Raw genomic sequence first — 22,612 nt, forward strand, 5'->3', positions numbered from 1 at the left:
ACATGCAGGGCTGCCTTAATGGGCGCCATTAACGGAAAGTCGATCTCAGGAGCGGAATGGAATGAGCAGCGGTGTCGCGACCCGCCATGGCGACCGCCTGCACCCGACCTGCCCAAGTACAGAAAATTCCGGCCATTAAGTAGCATTAAGTACACTGGAGATCATGGAAAGGACATAATAAAATAAAAGTAAGTGTATGTCAACCATTTAACACCTTTTTTCACATTGTTGTTTTTTCCTATGTGCACTTAGATTTTCATAAGCCTGTTTGGCAATTATTGTAAATGATTTATTTTTCCCCCAGCAGTTACTGGCAGTAATGGGTGTCTAAATAGGAATCCCCCACCTGACCTGTTTGAAAAAGGAGGACACATGGAAGCATGCTTAGCAGATCAGGCTTCATGAGAGATGCCATGTCCCCGATATTTACTGGAGTGGGATTTCAAAGCAGGGGGGTGGGGGAGGGGGGGATGATTTCTGGTCACGAAGGTGGGGGGGGGGGGGGCGGTCCAATCGATTTATTTGTATATAGTGCACAAGCTCCTTGTGAAGGGAAAGGAGAAGAAAATTAATAACAATAGACTATTACTGTGTTTTGCTGGCGCAAATTTTCTTTTCCTGCAGCGGCTCTGTTCGGCAGTAGCAAACGTTTTTCACCAACCCCTCCCCTCCTTTCTCTCTGGAAGTGTTTTCTTTGTAATGGCGACAATATTTTCTTTTCAGTTAGGGAACAACCGAAAAACCACTGAAACTACACATGCGCAACTACTTCAACTTCGTTGGCAGCAATCGCGTCCATTTTAATTTTACTCCATTAATAAGGACCATAGCAGTAGGAAGACCTGAAGGGCAATTTCCAAAAAAATTTCACCACAGAGCTCAGTCAGTCTCTTTGCTTGGAAGAAGTGGAGCCGATTTTTAAAAAATTTACAAAATGACACACCCCGTAGGACAGTGCCTAGCCTCTATTTGTCACATCTTCTGTATAACATAATGCAGATTGGGAACTCTATGAACACTCCAGAAATCCATATCTCACTTCTGAGGCACAGCACATGGATTTGCTACGCAGCAAACCTTTTTTCTAGCTATTTGAACAGTGATGGTTGGGCTGTCAATAGAACTGTGAACAACACTAAAGACAAGAGGTGTGAAGCCACCTCCACTGCCAGATTACTGCAGTCTGGAACTAAACTAGGTGTATAAAAATTCCCAGGCAGCCCACTAGACCTGTGTGGAAACCTTGTTAAATTTAACTTTCAATGTTGTAATGTAAGTAAAGAACTGATACAGTTATTGCCTCATTTTGAACATTTAAAAATGTAACCAGCATTTAAAAGCTAGAACACATATACAGCATGTATGCACAGTTCTACAGTGGCTCCAGGCAAGATCCAATGTTGTTTAATCTGCAGCTTTACATTTCATGAAAACTTACCACATCTGCAACATACTATAACTCTCACCTCTGTCCATGATCATGTCATCGGTCATTCCAAATGTGGTGTGCAGAACATTTCTGAACTTGTTTCGATCCAATCCTATTGAAACACGCTGCTCGGGAAAAGTGCCAGCAAGTGTACTGAAGACTTTCATCAAACACTGCACCTCATGTTTGTTGACTGCAACATAGGCACAGAAAAAATGTTTCTTAAACTAAAATTTTAAAAAGTGCATATCTATTATAAAATGTACTATTGATCCTTAGTAGGAAGATTACTGAAATAATTATGCAATCTGATTTGTGGCTAAACAGGCATTAAAAAGGAATAGCTACTTTTTCAGTTACTCATTACCAGGTTTTTTTTGCTTCAAAACTACTGGTGAGGGAAGGCTTAAAACAAATCTTGTTGTGAACTCTCCCTCATATGACATCACAATTTCTGCTCCGGTGACATTACGAATGGGCGAACTACCCACAACCCTCTGACTCCATTCACAGTGTCACTAGACAGAACTTTATATTACATTTGTAGGATTCTCAAAATTCCCACATTTCCCAAGTTATTAATAAGGGACCCGGAAGGACAAGTTATTAATAAGGGTACCCTAAAGGGAATGGCTTTTGGACTTTATGGGAAAACTGCAAGGTTAAAGCAGGACCCTGCAAACAGTATGTCAAGTTCAAAACCTTAAAACCTGACATGCCTGGGCCTGTGGGAGACAGCTTTGATTTGTTATTTTGAAACCAGACAACTGGATGAGACAGAATACGCATTCTTCCCTTTAAAACAAATCAACTCAGGAAAAGACTTGATCTTGCACAAACTTAAAGCCCATCAAACGTCTGCATAAATAATCGTTTACAGTTCGAACCAGCTACCAAGCCAGGAAGACACCGATTAACATTATGTATAACAAACACCCAAGACATTAAAAGTCATTTAGCAATGAGACAGCCGGACAAAGAACTAACCCTGATTTGGCGCGCAGATAACAAACTCCAAAACAGTATAACTGTCGGCCCACCGGTAACCTACAAAGGCTACAGCTCCACACCACCAGGACAAGACGACACCACCCTGCCCACAGGAAGGCTCACGGAACACCACGGCGAGGGGACACGGTGGGGTAGGCTCGACCGAAGACAACTAGGCCGCAACCGCAGCCTCACACGAGGACCGACCACGAGCACCGCGGTAACAAAAGGGCCGGGTAAGCCGTACCTTCAGATCATTACCACTACACAGGTAATGATCTAGGCCACCGCGACCGAGCCGACACTGAAGGCCACCAACCGAACCCCAGCCGCCACAAAGCCTGACAACCAGACCACCACCGGAAGAACAAAACCCGAAGTTTTCCATTCTACAAGCTAAAGTACCCAACAAAGACTTTATTCTCCCTATTTCTGACTAAGAAAAGTGGGTACTTACCAGACAAATCCACAACCGCGCCCATACCGCATCTGCGGACTCCACCCAACTGAAGAACCTTCGCAGATTCTAAGACTGGGACTACGTGGTGACGGCAGGCCCCAAAGGACACAAAGAGCGAACCCCAAAAATGCAACCGGCTTAACTGACAGGATTCGAACTGTCAAGAAACCCCTATTGCTGAGCATAATCCCTGGCCCCTTTTAGCACAATTTAGTTAGATATTGGGGGTGGGACAAGGGTAGGGGGATTGTTAATGTGATTTTTCCCTCGTTGTGCCCCATTCCTAATTAAGTGTACTCTTGAATGCCTGTAACCATTCCAGTAATCTAAGTGTAATTTTTCAATGTTATAATTTCATTGTGACTCTAATAAAACACAGTTTTCTTGCACCAAACCAGTTGTCTACTCCAATTTTGTATTGCAGCCTGTACCTAAGTCCGGAGTCTAGAACCTAAGGGGTGTGGGAGCGATTCGAACCGCTCAAAACAGTTAGAGACAAAGCTGACTCCACACACCACCCCCGACACATTACACAGGGAGAGTTTGTGTCAACTGTTAGGCTGCCTCTAACCAGTAATTCTAAAGCGGGATAACAACTGAGGCTGCCAAATCTCCCTCACTTGTGATCCCCTGCTCTTCCACCTCAACATCACACTCTTATGCCAACATGTGCTGGTAATTCCAGGCATCATACAGCCTATAGTTTTATAACTAAAAGCCACAGGGGGTGAAATTGGATTGGGCTTGAAAACGGGCACAGGGATCATGATGCATCAGCTGCCCAAACCTGATGAAAGTTGTGCAGGCAGTGTTCTGTTCAGTAATAAATAGACATTCTTATTATGAACACAGCTAGCTTCTAGCTAGTCATTTATTCAGTACACGTTCTCTAGGTACAGTATCTGTAGAGATGCAGCATGTGTGCTCCTGTGTGCAGGCTGCCATCTTGACTGTTGCCTTATGGATAATGTAGTCTTAATATATATACAGCTGGGTAGTGTAGTCTTATACATACAGCTATATACAGCTCTACGCAGCTCTACGGCTCCACCTAGTGTCCACTATAGAATGACATGTTATTGATCACTACAGGCAGCACGCAAAATTCATGCTGCCTGCTCATTAGCATGACTGCAGTGCAGAGCCCAGCGCTAAACGCACTGCTGGTTGGCTCAGCACTCAACGGGGGAACCAATATCAGGTGCAGTCTGCTGTCCAATTAAATTTTGTCTGCAGAGTGAAAGGCTCTCTGCACTTCTTAAAGGGGAAGTGCTTTGTTGCAGAAGTACCTCATTGTCACTGTAGCTGCAATAATGGAACAGGGCCGAGAAAGGGCACCTCACTTCTCTGATGCAGCACCAGAGGCCTTGGTCCAGGGGTATATAGGAGACAGGTTCTCTACCCACAGGGGGTCAGGATGCCTTCGAGACACACTGCTAGAAGACAGTGGGAGGAGACTGCGCAAGCCGTCAGTACCACCAGTGTTGCCACCAGGACCTGGATCCAGTGCCACAAGAAGTTTAGTGACCTCACATGAGTGGTCAAGGGGAGTGAATGCATCTTCAAATGCCATATCCCACCAACTGCACCACTAGCCTCACACATTGCTCAATGCACCATACCCACATCACTCATCTACCAACAATCTCTAGCAATCACGACTCATACATCACAATCATAGCTTCACCTTGTCCTCATACACTTACCACTGCTGCAAGCCTTACACCCACATCTCACACCTTGCAGAAAATGCCCACTATTCAGTCCACTATTCAATCATGACAGGCACATCACCCAAACACACTCACTGACACACTTCCCTTTCTCTTGCAGGCCAAGGGGCTCACAACCAGCATGAGCACTAACAAACAGGCTGGGGGGGGGAGAGCGGGCAAGCACATCTGCACAACCTTACTATACTGGAGAAAATTGTGTTGCAGATAATTGGAGTGGCCATGGTGAGCGTCGAGGTTGAAAGCATTGATGATAACGGTATGCTCATAACTGATCCTTGTTCTCATATCCCATTTCCCCTCCATCGCACAGTCTCTTCTAATTTACAAGCTGCTGCTGATTTCCCCCTTCCCCTCATCACAACCTGACCCTTGTGCCTTTCTCCTTTTAGATACCCAAGAACATGCAGCTCAGCCAGTGCATGAAGAACTAGAGGAGGAGAGTGATGGAGAAGAGGCACCGTCACTCGATCTGACACTCCCAGGCACCAGCTCAGAAAGTTGCTCTGCGTAAACTTTAGAGGGTAGTGTAGAGGCAGCATCTGCACGTGGTAAATCACCAGGCATGATTGGGCTACAGCCAGGCCAGGGGGAAAAGGGTAGCGCAGGTGCCAGCTCCCCGGAGGGCAAGTTCACACACAAGTTCTGCTGCACAGGACTCAAATGAGGATTTCGATGGGGTGGCCTTCAGAAGAAGGGTGTTGGGCATGCACATAGAACTGCTTTACGCAATGGCAGGCCTGCCAGAGAGCCTCTTATCACTGTCAAGGAGCATGGAGGAGTCCAGCTCCAAAATTGCACGGGGCACAAAATTGCAGCACAAGCGGAAGCAACCCAACGTCTGAGGGCTGCAGTGGAAGCTCAGACTGCTCTCATGCAGTCTCAGGTTGCTGCCAATGCAAGATCAGACTGCTGCCATCGTGGCTGGGTTTACGAGTGTGGAAAGGGGCTTGCAGGGTCTCACAGCAGTCCTGCAATCTGTCCTCCAACAGATGGCTGGGAATGCTGAGGCACCACCCTGGGTGAGTGGCAGTGGCTCCGTGGAGCTCCAACCTGCTGTCCTCTCTCAGGATGACAGCATTCGTACTCCCACCCCTGCCACTCCGCCAGTGCCATTGCAGTTGCCCGTCAGCCAGCCAGCTGCCGCCCATGGAAAGGTAGAGCAGTCTACAGCCAGGCCTTCTAGGCCCCGAGTTGCTCTAGGCCATCCTGCAAGGCCATCTGCAGTGTCCACCAGCCACGCTGCAGCCACTGGGGTAGCACTGCGTATGAGCACTAGAATAGGCAAAGGAACACAAAAGACAGACACTAAGGGAATGCACAGGGATGATTAGGTGACTTTGTTATGAAAGATTCGAAATAATCATTTATAAATTATGTTTGGAATGTTTGTTTTGTGGTGGCTTTAATTTCAGCTTTGTGCCCAAGAGGATGCTGTGATATTCCATGACAGAGGAAAGGTAAGGCGTGGGAACTGTTGAACAATGGGGATCTGGCATGTCATTCATTGGAACCAGAGACTGATGATGCGCTCATGGACAGCTCATCTGAAATGGGGATTTGCTGCCTGCCTCCTCCCTTCCTTCTCAGCCTCCCCTTCCTGAGGTGGTCATGGAACCCGTGGTGGCAAGGACTGCGCCATCATGATGGTCAAGCTGTGGAGGGTGCAGCAGACCACCATAAAATGGGACACTCGCTCCGGCATGTACGGGAGGGCTCCTCCTGAGCAGTCAAGGCAGCGGAACCGTTGCTTTAGCAGCCTGATGGTCTGCTGAATGATGTTCCTCGTGGTAGCATGTCTCATTATGTGAGTGCTGACCACGAGAGGTGGGGTTGCGGAGAGGAGTCATCAGCCAGGTGTAGAGTGGATAGCCCTTGTCTCCGAGCAGCTACTCTCAGGTTCGACGTGGTGGCTGGAAGATTGCTGGTACACCGGACTGGCGCAGGATGAAGGCATCATGACTGCTGCAAGGATACCGAGCATATCATGATGTGCTGGGTGAGGTCGCACACCAACTGCACATTAATAGAGTCCACGACAAGGCCTTGGACAACGTGGACCACTTTCCATACCTCGGGAGCCTACTGTCAACAAGGGCAGATGTCGACGACGATGTCCAACACCGCCTTCAGTGTGCCAGTGCAGCCTTCGGTCGCCTGAGGAAGAGAGTGTTTGAAGACCAGGACCTCAAACCTGGCACTAAGCTCATGGTCTACAGAGCAGTAGTGATGCCCACCCTACTGTATGCCTCAGAAACATGGACCATGTGCAGCAGGCACCTCAAAGCACTGGAGAGGTACCACCAACGCTGCCTCCGCAAGATCCTGCAAATCCATTGACAGGATAGGCGCACCAACGTCAGTGTTCTTGCTCAGGCCAACATCCCCAGCATCAAAGCTTTGACCACGCTCGATCAGCTCCGATGGATGGGTCACATTGTCCGCATGCCCGATACGAGACTCCCAAAACAAGCGCTCTACTCGGAGCTCCGGCACGGCAAGAGGGCCCCAGGTGGGCAGAGGAAATGCTTCAAGGACACCCTCAAAGCCTCCTTGGAAAAAATGCAGCGCAAGGAGCGCACGTCAACCCAACCACCCCACCCACCCGCCCCTTCAACCACCGTCTGCCCCACCTGTGACAGAGATTGTAGGTCCCGCATTGGACTCATCAGTCACCTGAGAACTCATTTTTAATGTGGAAGCAAGTCATCCTCGGTTCCGAGGGACTGCCTAAGAGAGAGAATAGAGTGGTAACCTTTGCGGTTGCGGTACATCTCAGGATTGATATGAGGCGCCCGCAAAGCCACGTGTGCAATTGATGGCGCCCTGCACCATGGGGAAACCCGATATCCATAGTACCCGTTTTTTGGGAACGATTACCCTTAGAGGTCCAAATTGGCGTCAATGGCACGCGTGCACACTTCTGGTGCAGGTCGCGCCAGACGCAATATTGGAGAGGGCATTAGCGCGCGTGCAGTGCGCATCCGCCGGAAGTATGCAGAGTAGGCAGACCATGACACCAGCGCTGCCATTTTGGAGCTCAACACTCAGCTAACGTCCTCGACCACGGGTTCAGCAGCAGGAAGAACCCTCCACCAACGCTATTTAAAGGGATCATCAACTACTTTCAGCTTAGTCGCTGATTGATTACTACTGGCTAGTCCTACGATTGTACAAGTGTTTGGTGCATTCTAGAGTTCTTTAAAGTTGCTAAAGCCTAGGAGTGGTGTGGCAGCTGCTAAAGGACTTTGTCCTGACTTCAAGGCTTCTGCACAAACCAGTTGCTCCCAGACATAGGTGCAGTAGTAGGCTTCAGTAAGGATGTCCTCATTGAAATCTGCCACGTGCTTCAGCTACAACTCCAACCTCAGAGCAGGGCGAGGACCGCATTGCCAGTGGCTGTGAAGGTGACCGTGGCCATGAATTTTAATGCATCGGGCTCCTTCCAGGCTGGAGCGGGAGATATTTGCAACATCTCGCAGTTTCCCATCCACTGTTGTGTAAAGGAGGTCACTGAGACTTTCTATTCAGGCAGCTGACTGCATTTCCTTCTCTCTTGCCAGAGAGGAGCAGGTAGAGCGAGCACGAGGCTTTGCAAGGATTGCAGGCTTCCCCATGATGCAGGGCGCCATTAACTGCAAGCACATCGCTTCGCGGGCATCACATGTCAACTCTGAGATGTACTGCAACTGAAAGGGCTTCCACTCCCTCAACGTCCAGCTGGTGTGTGACCATAGGCAGAAACTCCAGGATGATTTGGACAGGTTGGGTGATTGGGCAGAAGCATGGCAGATGCAATATAACGTGGATAAATGCGAGGTTATCCACTTTGGTGTCAAAAACAGGAAGGCCGATTATTATCTGAATGGCAATAGATTGGGAGAAGGGGAAGTGCAATGAGACCTGGGTGTCCTTGTGCACCAGTCGCTGAAGGTAAGCATGCAGGTGCAGCAGGCGGTTAAGAAGGCAAATGGTATGTTGGCCTTCGTAGCGAGAGGGTTTGAGTACAGGAACAAGGATGTCTTGCTGCAGTTGTACAGGGCCTTGGTGAGACCACACCTTGAGTATTGTGTGCAGTTTTGGTCACCTTATCTGAGGAAGGATGTTCTTGCCATGGAGGGAGTGCAGCGAAGATTCACCAGGCTGATACCTGGGATGGCAGGAATGACGTATGAGGAGAGATTGGGTCGATTGGGCTTATACTCGCTGGAGTTTAGAAGAATCAGAGGGGATCTCATTGAAACTTATAAAATTCTGACAGGACTAGACAGGCTAGATGCAGGAAGGATGTTCCCGATGGTCAGGGAGTCCAGAACCAGGGGTCACAGTCTAAGGATAAGGGGTGAGCCATTTAGGACAGAAATGAGGAGGAATTTCTTCACCCAGAGAGTGGTGAACCTGTGGAATTCTCTACCACAGAAGGCAGTAGAGGCCAATTCATTAAATATATTCAAGAAGGAGTTGGATATATTTCTTAAGGCTAAAGGGATCAAGGGATATGGGGAGAAAGCAGGGACAGGGTACTGAATTTGGATGATCAGCCATGATCTCATTGAGCAGGCTTGAGGGGCCGAATGGCCTACTCCTGATCCTATCTTCTATGTTTCTATGTTTCCATGTAAATCATGCAGGTCAATGCCCGGTATCCTGGCAGTCATGGTGCCTTCCTTCTGCAGCAGTCCGCTGTGCCATCTGCATTTGATGACAACAAACCAAAGGGTAGCTACTGGGCGACAAGGGCTATCCGCTGATGACATGGCGCATGACTCTGGTGCGCAGCATATGCATAAGTGCACAGCATGCATATAATGACTGCCATGCTGCAACACGAAATGTGATAGAGCAGACCATTGGAGTGCTGAAACAACATTTCCACTGCCTGGACCGCTCTGAAGGAGCTTTGCAGTACTTGGCAGAGCGGGTATCAAGATTCGTGGTGGTCTGCTGTATACTGCACAACCTCGCCATCATTAGGGCACAGCCCTTGCCACCAGCTATATGATGAGGAGCTGAGGACCAGGAGGAGGAGAAGGAGGAAGAGGAAGAGAGGAGACAACCTGGACAGCCCCTTCCTGGCCAGGCTGTCCATGAACAACTCAACTGATTGCGATAACAGTAAACGCAACCACAATTCCCCATTCACCTAGAGTCCCACACATTACGTTCTCTCCATCACTGACCATCACAGCATCCACTTGGTCACTATGCAAAAATAAAAGCCAACACAAAATAAACATTCCAAACCAAATTTATAAATCAAAGCATGCCATATTGCATACAAACGTATACTAATCACCCTTGTGCATTCCCCGAGTGCCTGTCTTCCATCTGCCTTTGCATGTCCTAGTGCTCCTACGCAATGCTACCCTAGCTCTGGACCTAGAACGCCCGGCTTCACACTGTGCCATAGAGTCATAACGGCACAGAAGGAGGCCATTCGGCCCAACAAGTCCATGCCGGCTCTCTGTAGAGCAATCGAATCAGTCCAATTCCCCCACTCTATTCCCGTAGCCCTGCAAGTTTTTTTCCCTCAAGTGCCGATCCAGTCTCCCCTTGAAAACATTGAGTGCGTCCGCTTCCACCACTTCCGTCGGCAGCAAGTTCCAGGTAGTCACCACTCGCTGCGTAAAAACGGTTTTTCCTCACACCCATCTCTTGCCCAAAACCTTAAATCTGTGTCCCCTAGTCCTTATAGCATCAACTAGTGGGAACAACCTTTCCCCGTCTAGCCTATCCAAACCCATCATAATCTTGTACACCTCTATCAAATCACCCCTCAACCTCCTTTGCTCTAATGAAAACAAACCCAGATTCTCCAACCTGTCCTTGTAGCTAAGATCCCTCATCCCCAGAACCATCTCAGCATGGGTGGCAGCAGTCTGGGCTGGCTGGCTGACAGGCAACAGCAAGGGCACTGGTGGAATGGCAGTGGCAGGAGGACAAATGCTGTCATCCTGAGAGAGGACAGCAGGTTTGTGCTCCACAGAGCCACTGCCACTCCCCCGGGGCGGCGCCTCAGCAATCCTAGTAATCTGTTGGAGGATAGATTGCTAGACTGCTGTGACACCCTGCAAGCCCCTTTGAACACTGGTATCCGCAGCCATGATGGTAACAGTCTGAGCTTCCAATGTAGTACCCAGACTTCTGGTGGCTTCTGCTTGTTCTGCCATGCAAGCTGAGACATCGGCCATCAGACGCTGCATAATGGTTGGGTCCACAAATGTGCTAATGGAGTTGACCACCACTTCCACGCTGGAAAGGATGGACTCCAAGCTCTGCGCAAAGCCCTGTGCAAAGTTGGTGCCGGACTCCTCCATGCTCCTTAACATTGCACGCAGGCTTTGTGGCAAACCTGCCAATGCACCAAGCATTTCATTGTGCATATCCATCAACTTTCTTCTGTAGCCCGCCGCATCGAAGTACTCATCGGAGTCCTCTACAGCAAAGGGGAAGGATCCAGTTGTCGTGGTCCACGTAGGAACCAACGACATAGGTAAGACTAAGAAAGAGGTTCTGCTGAGGGAGTATGAGCAGCTCGGGTCTAAATTAAAAAGCAGAACCACAAAGGTAATAATCTCTGGATTACTACCTGAGCCACGAGCAAATTGGTATAGGGTCAATAAGATCAGAGAGTTGAATGCGTGGCTCAAGGACTGGTGTGGGAGAAATGGGTTTTGATTCATGGGGCACTGGCACCAGTACTGGGGAAAGAGGGAGCTGTTCCGTAGGGACGGCCTTCACTTGAACCATGCTGGGACCAGTGTCCTGGCGAATCGAATAACTAGGGCTGTAGATAGGGCTTTAAACTAAATAGTGGGGGGGGGGGGGAAGAGGGTTCAAGAGAGGGGAAATTTAGAAAGTTAAAGAGAAAGGACAGGGCAATAGTGCAGGGTAGCGATATGGGCAATGAAAACCAGAGAGTGTGACAGGAGGGGACAGAGCGTACAAACATAAGAGTGCACCAGCAAATAAGGTCAGAGTAGGGAAAAATGGTAAAAAGACAAAATTAAAGGCTCTTTATCTGAATGCACGCAGCATTCGTAACAAGATAGATGAATTTATTTTTAATTTGTTTTATGGGATGTGGGCATCGCTGGCAAGGCCAGCATTTATTGCCCATCCCCAATTGCCCTCGAGAAGGTGGTGGTGAGCCGCAGTCCGTGTGGTGAAGGTACTCCCACAGTGCTGTTAGGGAGGGAGTTCCAGGATTTTGACCAGCGACGATGAAGGATCGGTAATCTACTTCTAAGTCAGGATGGTGTGTGACTTGGAGGGGAACTTGGAGGTGGTGGTGTTCCCATGCACCTGCTGCCCTTGTCCTTCTAGGTGGAAGAGGTCGCAGGTTTGGGAGGTGCTGCCAAAAAAGCCTTGGCGTGTTGCTGCAGTGCATCTTGTAGATGGTACACACTGCAGCCATGGTATGCCGGTGGTGGAGGGAGTGAATGAATTGATGGCACAAATAGAAATAAATGGGTATGATCCAATAGCCATTACAGAGACGTGGTTGCAATGTGACCAAGGCTGGAAACTGAATATTCAGGGGTATTTGACATTTCGGAAGGATAGACAGAAAGGAAAAGGAGGTGGGGTAGCTCTGTTAATAAAGAGTGAGATCAGTACAACAGTGAGAAGTGATCTTGGCTCGGAAGTTCCAGACGTAGAATCAATTTGGGTGGAGGTAAGAAATAGTAAGGGAAAGAAGGCACTGGTGGGAGTAGTCTATAGGCCCCCTAACAGTAGCTACACTATAGGACAGAGTATGAATCAATAAATAATGGGGGCCTGTAAGAAAGGTACTGCAATAATCGTGGGCGATTTTAATCTTCATATAGATTAGACAAATCAAATTGGCAAAAGCAGCCTTGAGGACGAGTTCATAGAGTGTATTCGGGACAGTTTCTTGGAACGATACGTGTGGAACTGACCAGGAAACAGGCTATTTTAGATCTGGTAATGTGTAATGAAACAGGATTAATTAATGATCTCATAGTAAAGGATCCTCTAGGGAAGAGTGATCATAGTGTGATAGAATTCCACATTCAGTTTGAAGGTGAGAAACTTGGGTCTGAAACTAGAGTATTAAACTTAAATAAAGGCAATTACAAAGGTATGAGGAGAGAGTTGGCTAAAGTAGACTGGGAAAATAGATTAGAAGGTAAGATGGTAGAAAAGCAACGGCAGACATTTAAAAAGATATTTCATGACTCTCAACAAAGATATATTTCAGTGAAAAAGAAATACTCGAAGAGAAGGATGAACCAACCATGGCTAAGCAAGGAAGTTAAGGGTGGTATCAAATTGAAAGAAAAGGCATACAATGTTGCAAACATAGAAGATAGGAGCAAGAGTAGGCCATTCGGCACCTCGAACCTGCTCCGCCATTCAATGCGATCATGGCTGATCATCCAAATTCAGTACCCTGTCCCTGCTTTCTCCCCATACCCCTTGATCCCTTTAACCTTAAGAAATATATCCAACTCCTTCTTGAATATATTTAATGAATTGGCCTCTACTGCCTTCTGTGGTAGAGAATTCCACAGGTTCACCACTCTCTGGGTGAAGAAATTCCTCCTCATTTCTGTCCTAAATGGCTTACCCCTTATCCTTAAGACTGTGACCCCTGGTTCTGGACTCCCCAACCATCGGGAACATCCTTCCTGCATCTAGTCTGTCTAGTCCTGTCAGAATTTTATAAGTTTCAATGAGATCCCCTCTCATTCTTCTAAACTCCAGCGAGTATAAGCCCAATCTCTCCTCATACGTCATTCCTGCCATCCCAGGTATCAGCCTGGTGAATCTTCGCTGAGCTCCTTCCATGGCAAGAACATCCTTCCTCAGATAAGGCGACCAAAACTGCACACAATACTCAAGGTGTGGTCTCACCAAGGCCCTGTACAACTGCAGCAAGACATCCTTGTTCCTGTACTCAAACCCTCTCGCTACGAAGGCCAACATACCATTTGCCTTCCTAACCGCCTGCTGCACCTGCATGCTTACCTTCAGTGACTGGTGCACAAGGACACCCAGGTGTCGTTGCACTTCCCCTTCTCCCAATCTATTGCCATTCAGATAATAATCTGCCTTCCTGTTTTTGACACCAAAGTGGATAACCTCGCATTTATCCACATTATATTGCATCTGCTATGCTTCTGCCCAATCACCCAACCTGTCCAAATCATCCTGGAGTTTCTCGGCATCCTCGTCACAGCACACACGCCCACCCAGCTTTGTGTCGTCTGCAAACTTGGAGATATTACATCTAGTTCCCTTGTCTAGATCATTAATATATATTGTGAATAGCTGGGGTCCAAGGACCGATCCCTGCGGTACCCCACTAGTCACTGCCTGCCACTCGGAAAAAGACCCATTTATTCCAACTCTTTGCTTTCTGTCTGCCAACCAGTTCTCTATCCAAGTCAATACCTTGCCCCCAATCCCATTTGCCTTAACTTTACACGCTAATCTCTTATGTGGGACCTTATCAAAAGCCTTTTGAAAGTCCAAATACACCACATCCACTGGTTCTCCCTTATCTATTTTACCAGTTACATCCTCAAAAAATTCTAGTAGATTAGTCAAGCATGATTTACCTTTTGTAAATCCATGTTGACTTTGTCCGATCCTGTCACTGTTTTCAAGTGCTCTGCTATTACATCTTTTATAATGGACTCTAGCATTTTCCCCACTACCGATGTCAGGCTTACCGGTCTGTAATTCCCCGTTTTCTCTCTACCACCTTTTTTGAATAGTGAGGTAACATTAGCTACCCTCCAATCCATGGGTACTGTTCCAGATTCCATCGAATGTTGGAAGATGATCAGCAATGCATCTACTATTTCTAGGGTCACTTCCTTAAGTATCCTAGGATGTAGATTATCAGGGCATCCTGAAAATTTATCCTGACTCTCTGCTTTCTGTTAGTTAGCCAATCCTCTATCCAATCTAATATATTACCCCCAACATCATGCAGTAACCTTTTATGTGGCACCTTGTCGAATACCTTTTGGAAATCCAAATACACTACATCTACTGGTTCCCCTTTATCCACCCTGCTCGTTACCTCTTCAAAGAACTCTAATAGATTTGTCAAACACGATTTCTCTTTCATAAAACCATGTTGACTCTAACAGAAAGCAGAGAGTCAGGATAAATGAGTCATTTTCAGGATGGCAATCTGTAACTAGTGGGGTGCCACAGGGATCAGTGCTGGGGCCTCAACTATTTTCAATTTATATTAATGACTTGAAGGAAGCGAGTGTATTGTAGCCAAATTTGTGGACGATACAGATAGGTGGGAAAGCAAGCTGTGAGGAGGACATAAAGAGTCTGCAAAGGGATATAGATAGGTTAAGTTAGTGCGCAAAGATTTGGCAGATGGAGTATAATGTGGAAAAATGTGAAGTTATCCACTCTGTTAGGAAGAACAGTAATGAAAAATATTATTTAAATGGAGAAAGACTACAGAATGCGGCGGTACAGAGGGATTTGGGTGTCCTTGTACATGAAACACAAAATGTTAACATGCAGCTGCATCAAGTAATTAGGAAGGCAAATTGAATGTTAGCCTTTATGTTTAGGGGGAGAGTATAAAAGTAGGGAATTCTTACTACAACTGTATAGAGCGCTGGTGAGATTACACCTAGAATACTGCTTACAATTTTGGTCCCCTTATTTAAGGGGGGATATACTTGCATTGGAGGCAGTTCAGAGAAGGTTCACTAGGTTGATTCCTGGGATGGAAGGGTTGCCTTATGAGGAAAGGTTGAGCAGGTTGGGCCTATACTCATTGGCGTTTAGAAGAATGAGAGGTGATCTTATTGAAACATATAAGATTCTGAGTGGGTTGGCCAGGGTAGATACTGAGAGGATGTTTCTCCTCGTCAGGGAATCTAGAATGAGGGGCTCAGAATAAGGGGTTGCCCATTTAAGACGGAATTTCTTCTCTCAGAGGGTCATGAATCTTTGGAATTCTTTACCCCAGAGAGCTGCGGAAGCTGAGTCATTGAATATATTCAAGGCTGAGATAGACAGATTTTTGAGCAACGGGGAGTCAAGGGTTATGGGGAGCGGGCAGGAAAGTGGAGTTGAGGCCAAAATCGGATCAGCCATGATCTCATTAAATGGCGGAGCAGGCTTGAGGGGCCGAATGGCCTGCTCCTGCTCCTATTTCTTATGTTCTTATGTTAACGTGTGCAACTTTGCTCTCCGGCGAGCTAGCACCTGCACAACCCTTGCCCACTGCTCTGGCTGCACTTGTGCAGATCCTATCTCTATGCTATCCTCTAAATTATGCGCAGTGTCAGTATCTGAGCTGGCGGCTGAGAGTGTGAAATCAAGTGACTGTGTTTCTTCATCATCAGTGTCTTGTTGCTCTTCTACCTGTTGCTCTTCCACCACTGCCTGGCCATCTTCTAGGGTTTCAGCCCCGCCATTGGCCACAGACTCAGCAATGGTAAGACTAGAAATTACTTCACCACACAAAGTAAATGAGAAGCTTACACATGGCACAATCAGTTCCCTCCTATTTTGCTAACAGCTGCACAATAAGCCCTTGAAAACAGCTTATTCCAAGCCTCATATGCAGCAAAACACACTGGCCAAGAGTTTCCACTTTGGGTGCAATTGGTGGTCCGAGCGCAAATTACACTCAAATTGTTGCTAGTTTTAAGAAGTGGGTTTTTTTGCTCAAGTTTCTGCTCCAACTCATTTGCATATCACCGAATGTAAAATCTTCCATGAGCCAGCACAATTGGGCAGCGTTTTAGAACGTAATTTTTTTTTTTTAAACATTGTGTGTTAAAAGATATTCCTGGATATATTTAAGAGTGGTAACCTGGTGCAGTTGTATTAATACAGCTGAAAATGAATTTATCACAAAAAATAAGCATTTTTAATCAGCGTCTAGTCCACCTGTGAGTAACCCGATTTTAAATAACTGAAAATGACTTTAAAAAACTATGCAGAACCATTTACTAGTTTAATTGGTGTACAGTAGTCAGTTTCTACATAAATTACATTTTGTTTAATATCTAAAAGCTTTTAAAATGTGCCTTTTAGTGTCCTTATGCCTAAAAAAAGCTTAATTTTTAGAGCCCCCTCGAAAGCCTACAAATGGGCGCAATTAGCGGAAACTCACAAAGATGATTAATTCAATCTGGGGACGTTGCCAGTTTTGTGAGCGGGGCCAAATTCTAGTGCAATGTTTTTTAAACTAACACAAAAGATTGTGGAAACTCAATTTGCGCTGCACCTAATTTGCACTTGAAATTCCTCTACCTTTTGCGCTTGTTTGGCCAATTTTGGGCGAATTGTGCTAAAAAAAAACAGCACAACCTAGCAGAAACTCCAGGCCCTTATATTACTGTCGCTCAAATTGCAACAATTGTGTCACTGCTACATGGATTTTAGCAAGGCTTTTGACAAGGTCCCACATGGCAGACTGGTCAGAAAAGTAAAAGCCCGTGGGATCCAAGGGAAAGTGGCAAGTTGGATCCAAAGCTGGCTCTGTGGCAGGAAGCAAAGGGTAATGGTCGATGGGTGTTTTTGTGACTGGAAAGCTGTTTCCAGTGGGGTTCCGCAGGGCTCAGTACTAGGTCCCTTGCTTTTTGTGGTAAACACCAATGATTTAGGCTTCAAAGTAGGGCGCATGATTAAGAAGTTTACAGATTATACAAAAATTGGCCATGTGGTTGATAGTGAGGAAGAAAGCAGTAGACTGCAGAAAGATATCAATGGACAGGTCAGATGGACAGAAAAGTGGAAAATGGAATTCAATCCGGAAAAGTGTGAGGTAATACATTTGGGGAGGGCTAATAAGGCAAGGGAATACACAATAAATGGTAGGATACTGAGAAGTGTAGAGGAACAGAGGTACCTTGGAGTGCATGTCCACAGATACCTGAAGGTAGCAGGACAGGTAGATAAGGTGGTTAAGAAGACATATGGGATACTTTCCTTTATTAGCCGAGGCATAGAATATAAGAGCAGGAAGGTTATGCTTAAAATGTATGAAACACTAATTAGCCACAGCTAGAGTACTGCGTACAGTTCTGGTCACCACATTACAAGAAAGATGTGATTGCACTAGAGAGGGTACAGAGGAGATTAGAACATAAGAACATAAGAAATAGGAGCAGTAGGCCATTTGGCCCCTTGAGCCTGCTCCGCCATTCAATAAGATCATGGATGATCTTCTACCTAAACTCCACTTTCCTGCACTATCCCCATATCCCTTGATTCCCTTAATATCCAAAAATCTATCGATCTCTGTCTTGAATATACTCAATGGCCGAGTCTCCACAGCCCTCTGGGGTAGAGAATTCCAAAGATTCACCACCGAGTGAAGAAATTTCTCCTCATCTCAGTCCTAAATGGCCGACCCCTTATTCTGAGACTGTGACCCCTGGTTCTGGACTCCCCAGCCAGGGGAAACATCCTCCCTGCATCTACCCTGTCAAGCCCTGTAAGAATTTTGTATGTTTCAATGAGGTCACCTCTCATCCTTCTAAACTCCAGAGAATATAGATCTAGTCTACTCAATCTCTCCTCATAGGACAATCCCCCCATCCCAGGAATCAGTCTGGTGAACCTTCATTGCACTCCCTCTATGGCAAGTATATCTTTCCTTAGTTAAGGAGACCAAAACTGTACACAATACTCCAGGTGTGGTCTCACCAGGGCCCTATATAATTGCAGTAAGATGTCTTTACTCTTATACTTAAATCCTCTTGTAATAAAGGCCAACATACCATTTGCTTTCCTAATTGCTTGCTGTACTTGCATGTTAACTTTCAGTGACTCATGTACAAGGACACCCAGGTTATCCTGAACACCAACATTTCCCAATCTCTCACCATTTAAAAAATGCTCTGCTTTTCTATTTTTCCTACTAAAGTGGATAACTTCACATTTCTCCACATTATATTCCATTTGCCATTTTCTTGCTCACTCACTTAGCCTGTCTATATCCTCTTGAAGCCTCTTTGCATCATCCTCACAACTTACATGCCCACCTAGCTTTGTATCATCAGCAAACTTGGATATATTACATTTGGTCCCCTCATCCAAATCATTGATACAGATTGTGAATAGCTAAGGCCCAAGCACTGATCCTTGCAGTACAGATTTATGAGGATGTTGCCAGGACTGGAGAATTTTAGCTGTGAGGAAAGATTGGATAGGCTGGGGTTGTTTTCTTTGGACCAGAGGAAGCTGAGTGGAGACTTGATTGAGGTGTATAAAATTATGAGGGGCCTAGATAGAGTGGATAGGAAGGACCTATTTCCCCTAGCAGAGAGGTCAATAACCAGGGGGCATAGATTTAAGGTAATTGGTAGAAGGATTAGAGGGGCATTGGGGAGAATTTTTTTCACCCAGAGGGTGGTGGGGATCTGGAACTCACTGCCTGAAAGGGTGGTAGAGGCAGAAACCCTAATCACATTTAAAAAGTACTTGGATATGCACTTGAAGTGCCGTAACCTACAAGGCTACGGACCAAGAGCTGGAAAGTGGGATTAGGCTGACTAGCTCTTTTTCAGCCGGCACAGACACGATGGGTCCAATGGCCTCCTTCTGTGCCGTAAATTTCTATGATTCCATGCTCCTACCAGGGGTCAGCTTGGTTCAGTGTAGCACTCTCACCGCTAAATCAGAATACTGTCGATTCAAATCTCACTCCAGGAGTTGACCACATCATCTAGGTTGAAACTTCAATGTAGTACGGAGCAGCACTGCATTGTCGGTGTTGCAGTTTTTCAGATGATATGCTATATTGTGGCCCCATACGTTCAGTTGGTTAAAAGATCCCATTACACAATTTGCAAAAAAATTCAGGAAAATACTTCTGGTGCTTTGACCAACATTTATCTCTCAACCAATATCACCAAGAACAGATTAGCTGATCATTCATCTCATTGCTCTTTGTGGGACCTCGCTGTGTGAAAAATGTACTTCTGTATATGCCTATGTAAGTGACTACACTTCAAAAGTAATGAATTGGCTGTGAAGTGCTTTGGGATGTCCTGAGTATGTGAAAGGTGCTATATAAATGAAAGGACTTTCTTCTTTCTTACCAATACGCTGACACTCCCACATTGTTCTGAAATGCCAGTACTTTCTTCCCACGCCCAACAAATTCCAGGAATGCCCTCCCACGACTACACTCTCAGACCTATTCCCCCCAAAGTTCACATAAACCCAAATCCTCTCCCCATCACACCACCATCCCCAGTACTTCCACACATCAACCAGCCCCCCATTACTCCCACATCATAAAACCACTTCCTCTATTTTTCAATCCTGCAATAAGTTAGCCAGATCTACCAATTTAGGCTTAACCCGATTTCAAGTAGCATTTTTGGCCTGTTATCAAGTGACTGAAATCTGATTTTCATGTCTTTCCACCAGAAAAACAGGACTACCCAACCAAATTTCAATTTCAAGCCACATCATACCTGCCCCTGACGTTTTGTTTGTTTTCCTTGAGCTTAGCACTCAGGCCAAATGATCTGACAAGTTTCTGGCTTCCGATTGCCATTGCAATTTCCTGATTTCACATTTCACATCCTCATTAGTATGGTGGTCGGTCCTCAAGTCTAGAACTCAAGCCTTGCTAAACCACCACCAAATTGTCAAGCAATAAGTATTCTTTACAAGCACTTAAACATAATGGGGGGAAAATTCGGTATCGCCCCGTTTGGGGCGCTAGTACTGGCGGTGCGCAAAGTTTAGCGCCAGGCACGATTGATCGCCACCTTGAGCGATATTGGGTTGTAGAGCCCCTGATGGTGATTGCGGCGCTAAATCAGGCGCTGCACGGTAGTCTTAACGCGCTAACCCAGCGGTGCAACGCAATTTCCCCGCGGGCGGGCGCAGCACAGGTGCTGTCAATAATCGATTGGACCTAGACACGCTGGCGCCGGTCAGCCCTTAAAGGAGTGGATCGATTCTCATCTGCAGCCACACTCTGCGCCTTGTAGGCCTCAAACTCGACGGCAACCTACCTGTGGCAGCCAAAACTTCAAGGACATGGAGAGGGTCAGGGAGAGAGCGCAGCGCTTCAGCGAGGGGGCATTGGATGCTCTGGTTGGCGCGGTGGAGCGCTGGCGAGGTGTGCTGTACCCGGAGAATGGCAGGAGGCCTAATCAGACCGAATACCGCAGAGCTTGGAGGGAGGTTTCCCAAAGAGTCACCTCCAGCAGCATGGTGCCCAGGACTCCTGTGCAATGCAGGAAGAAGTTCAACGACCTCACTCGGGTCGTTAGGGTGAGTGCCTTTTTCAGAATTATCTTCATCCCTCCATTTGCATCTCACTTTATGGCCAGAGGGTGCGCAGAGCCCCAATGGCCAGCTGTCATCCAGCACCCATGGCCCTTTCTGGAAACACACACGCACATTCGGCTCAGTCCATAATGTAAGGGCTATTCTACCATGGGATGCATGTGATGTCAGCTCAGGGCAGCATAATGTAAGGGCTATTCTACCATGGGAGGCATGTGATGTCAGCTCAGGGCAGCATAATGTAAGGGCTATTCTACCATGGGAGGCATGTGATGTCAGCTCAGGGCAGCATGTTTCATCACACCCCGTCCTTTCTATTGCAGGCCAAGCTGGCGAGTAACCGCAGACAGCAGCTTCGTACCGGAGGAGGCCGGCCTCACCTGCAGACCCTTACTGACCTGGAGGAGCGAGTCCACCAGATCGTTGCAAGCCGAATGAGTGGTCCCGTCGCCTCTGGAGCTGCCGACCCCATTGTGCACAGCGATGGTAAGGTCATCACCTTTGAACTCTCTCCTTCCACTTGCTCCCCCCACCAGCATGCTTTTTCACTCTGGACCCAAGTCAGAGCATTGCAGCACACATGCATCCCTTGCTGCCACCCTGTCCTTTCGCTAAAGCCACTCTTCAACCTCCCTGCTTTCAGATGCTGCATCACCAGCTCGGGAGCTGGGCCCTCAAGCTGCCACTGCGACTGACTCGGGAGGTGACGAGCAGGAGGAAGCCGGACCATCCGAACCACCCTCAGGCGAGCCAGCCCATCTGCAGACCGGGGAGACTACTTCCCTGGAGGGGAGCGGGGGGGGAATGCTCTGAGGAGGATCCAGCTCCAGGAACCAGCGGCCTGCAGCAACGCGAGGGGGGTAGGGAAGCTCGGGGGCCGTCTCCCCGGAGGGCGAGTCGGGCCCCGAGTGCTGCTGCACAGAGCGCAGAAGAGGTGCGTGCCCTCGCAGAAATGAGCGCCCAGGCTGGGCTGAGGCACACTGCAGTGGCAAGGATGCCTGAATCCATCGAGACACTGGCAAGGAGTGTCCAAGACTTCGGCGCAGCACAGGCCAGGAGTGCGCAGGACTTCGGGACAGCACTGGCAAAGAGTGCGCAGGACTTCGGGACAGCACTGGAAAGGATTGTCCAGGGCTTCACCGAAGCACTGGCGCCTGCCACACAAGTGCTGAGTGCTGCCACGCAGTCACTCGCTGGTCTCATGCAGACGCAGATTGAGGCCACGCGAGCACCGATTGCTGCCACCCTCGCTGGATCGGGCAGGATTACCCGAGGCCCTTGCAGCGCCACAGCAGGCCAGCAAACTGTGGACCAGCCGATTGCTGCGCATGCTGCGGTGCTGCCCCGTCAGAGTGCCAGTGTGTCGGCCGACCAGGGAGCTGCTGTCTGCTCTCACGATGACAGCATTCCTGATGCCACCACTGGCACATCTCCACTGCAGCTGCCACCACCTGTAGGACAGACTGCTTCCACCCATGCAGAGTTGGAGCAGTCAGCAGCCGGGCCCTCCAAGCCCAGAGCTCGTCCAGGCCGTCCCTCAGGGGCATCTGCGCTTTTGGACAGTCAGCAGGCCTCCCCCAGCCTTGCTGCAGCCACTGGGGTCCCATTACGGAGGACCTGCAGGGAGGGAAGGGGCCAATCTCGCAAGCGAAGCAGATCACCATCGAGGGGGAGAAAGTACCTGTTATTTTTAGAATTCAAGGCCGAGGATGCTGGTCTGAA

At 47.7% G+C, this 22,612-nt stretch overlaps 1 protein-coding gene across 3 annotated transcripts in view; it reads right to left on the minus strand.

Annotated features, from left to right (window-relative positions):
• The window catches only part of clxn (calaxin), a 74,961-nt gene that overhangs the window by 30,967 nt on the left and 21,382 nt on the right, over positions 1–22,612 (minus strand). For 2 of the 3 annotated variants that reach the window (XM_085988502.1, XM_085988503.1), the window contains exon 2: positions 1,467–1,622. The exons of the other annotated variant lie outside the window; for it this stretch is intronic. In XM_085988502.1, coding sequence (XP_085844628.1) covers positions 1,467–1,622 — 156 coding nt within the window. The remainder of the gene's footprint in view (positions 1–1,466; positions 1,623–22,612) is intronic. 3 annotated transcript variants of the gene reach the window in all.

Source organism: Somniosus microcephalus, chromosome 5 (genome assembly GCF_052327205.1).
Source record: "Somniosus microcephalus isolate GS21.2 chromosome 5, FLI_Smic_1.0, whole genome shotgun sequence".
NCBI lineage: Eukaryota > Metazoa > Chordata > Chondrichthyes > Squaliformes > Somniosidae > Somniosus > Somniosus microcephalus.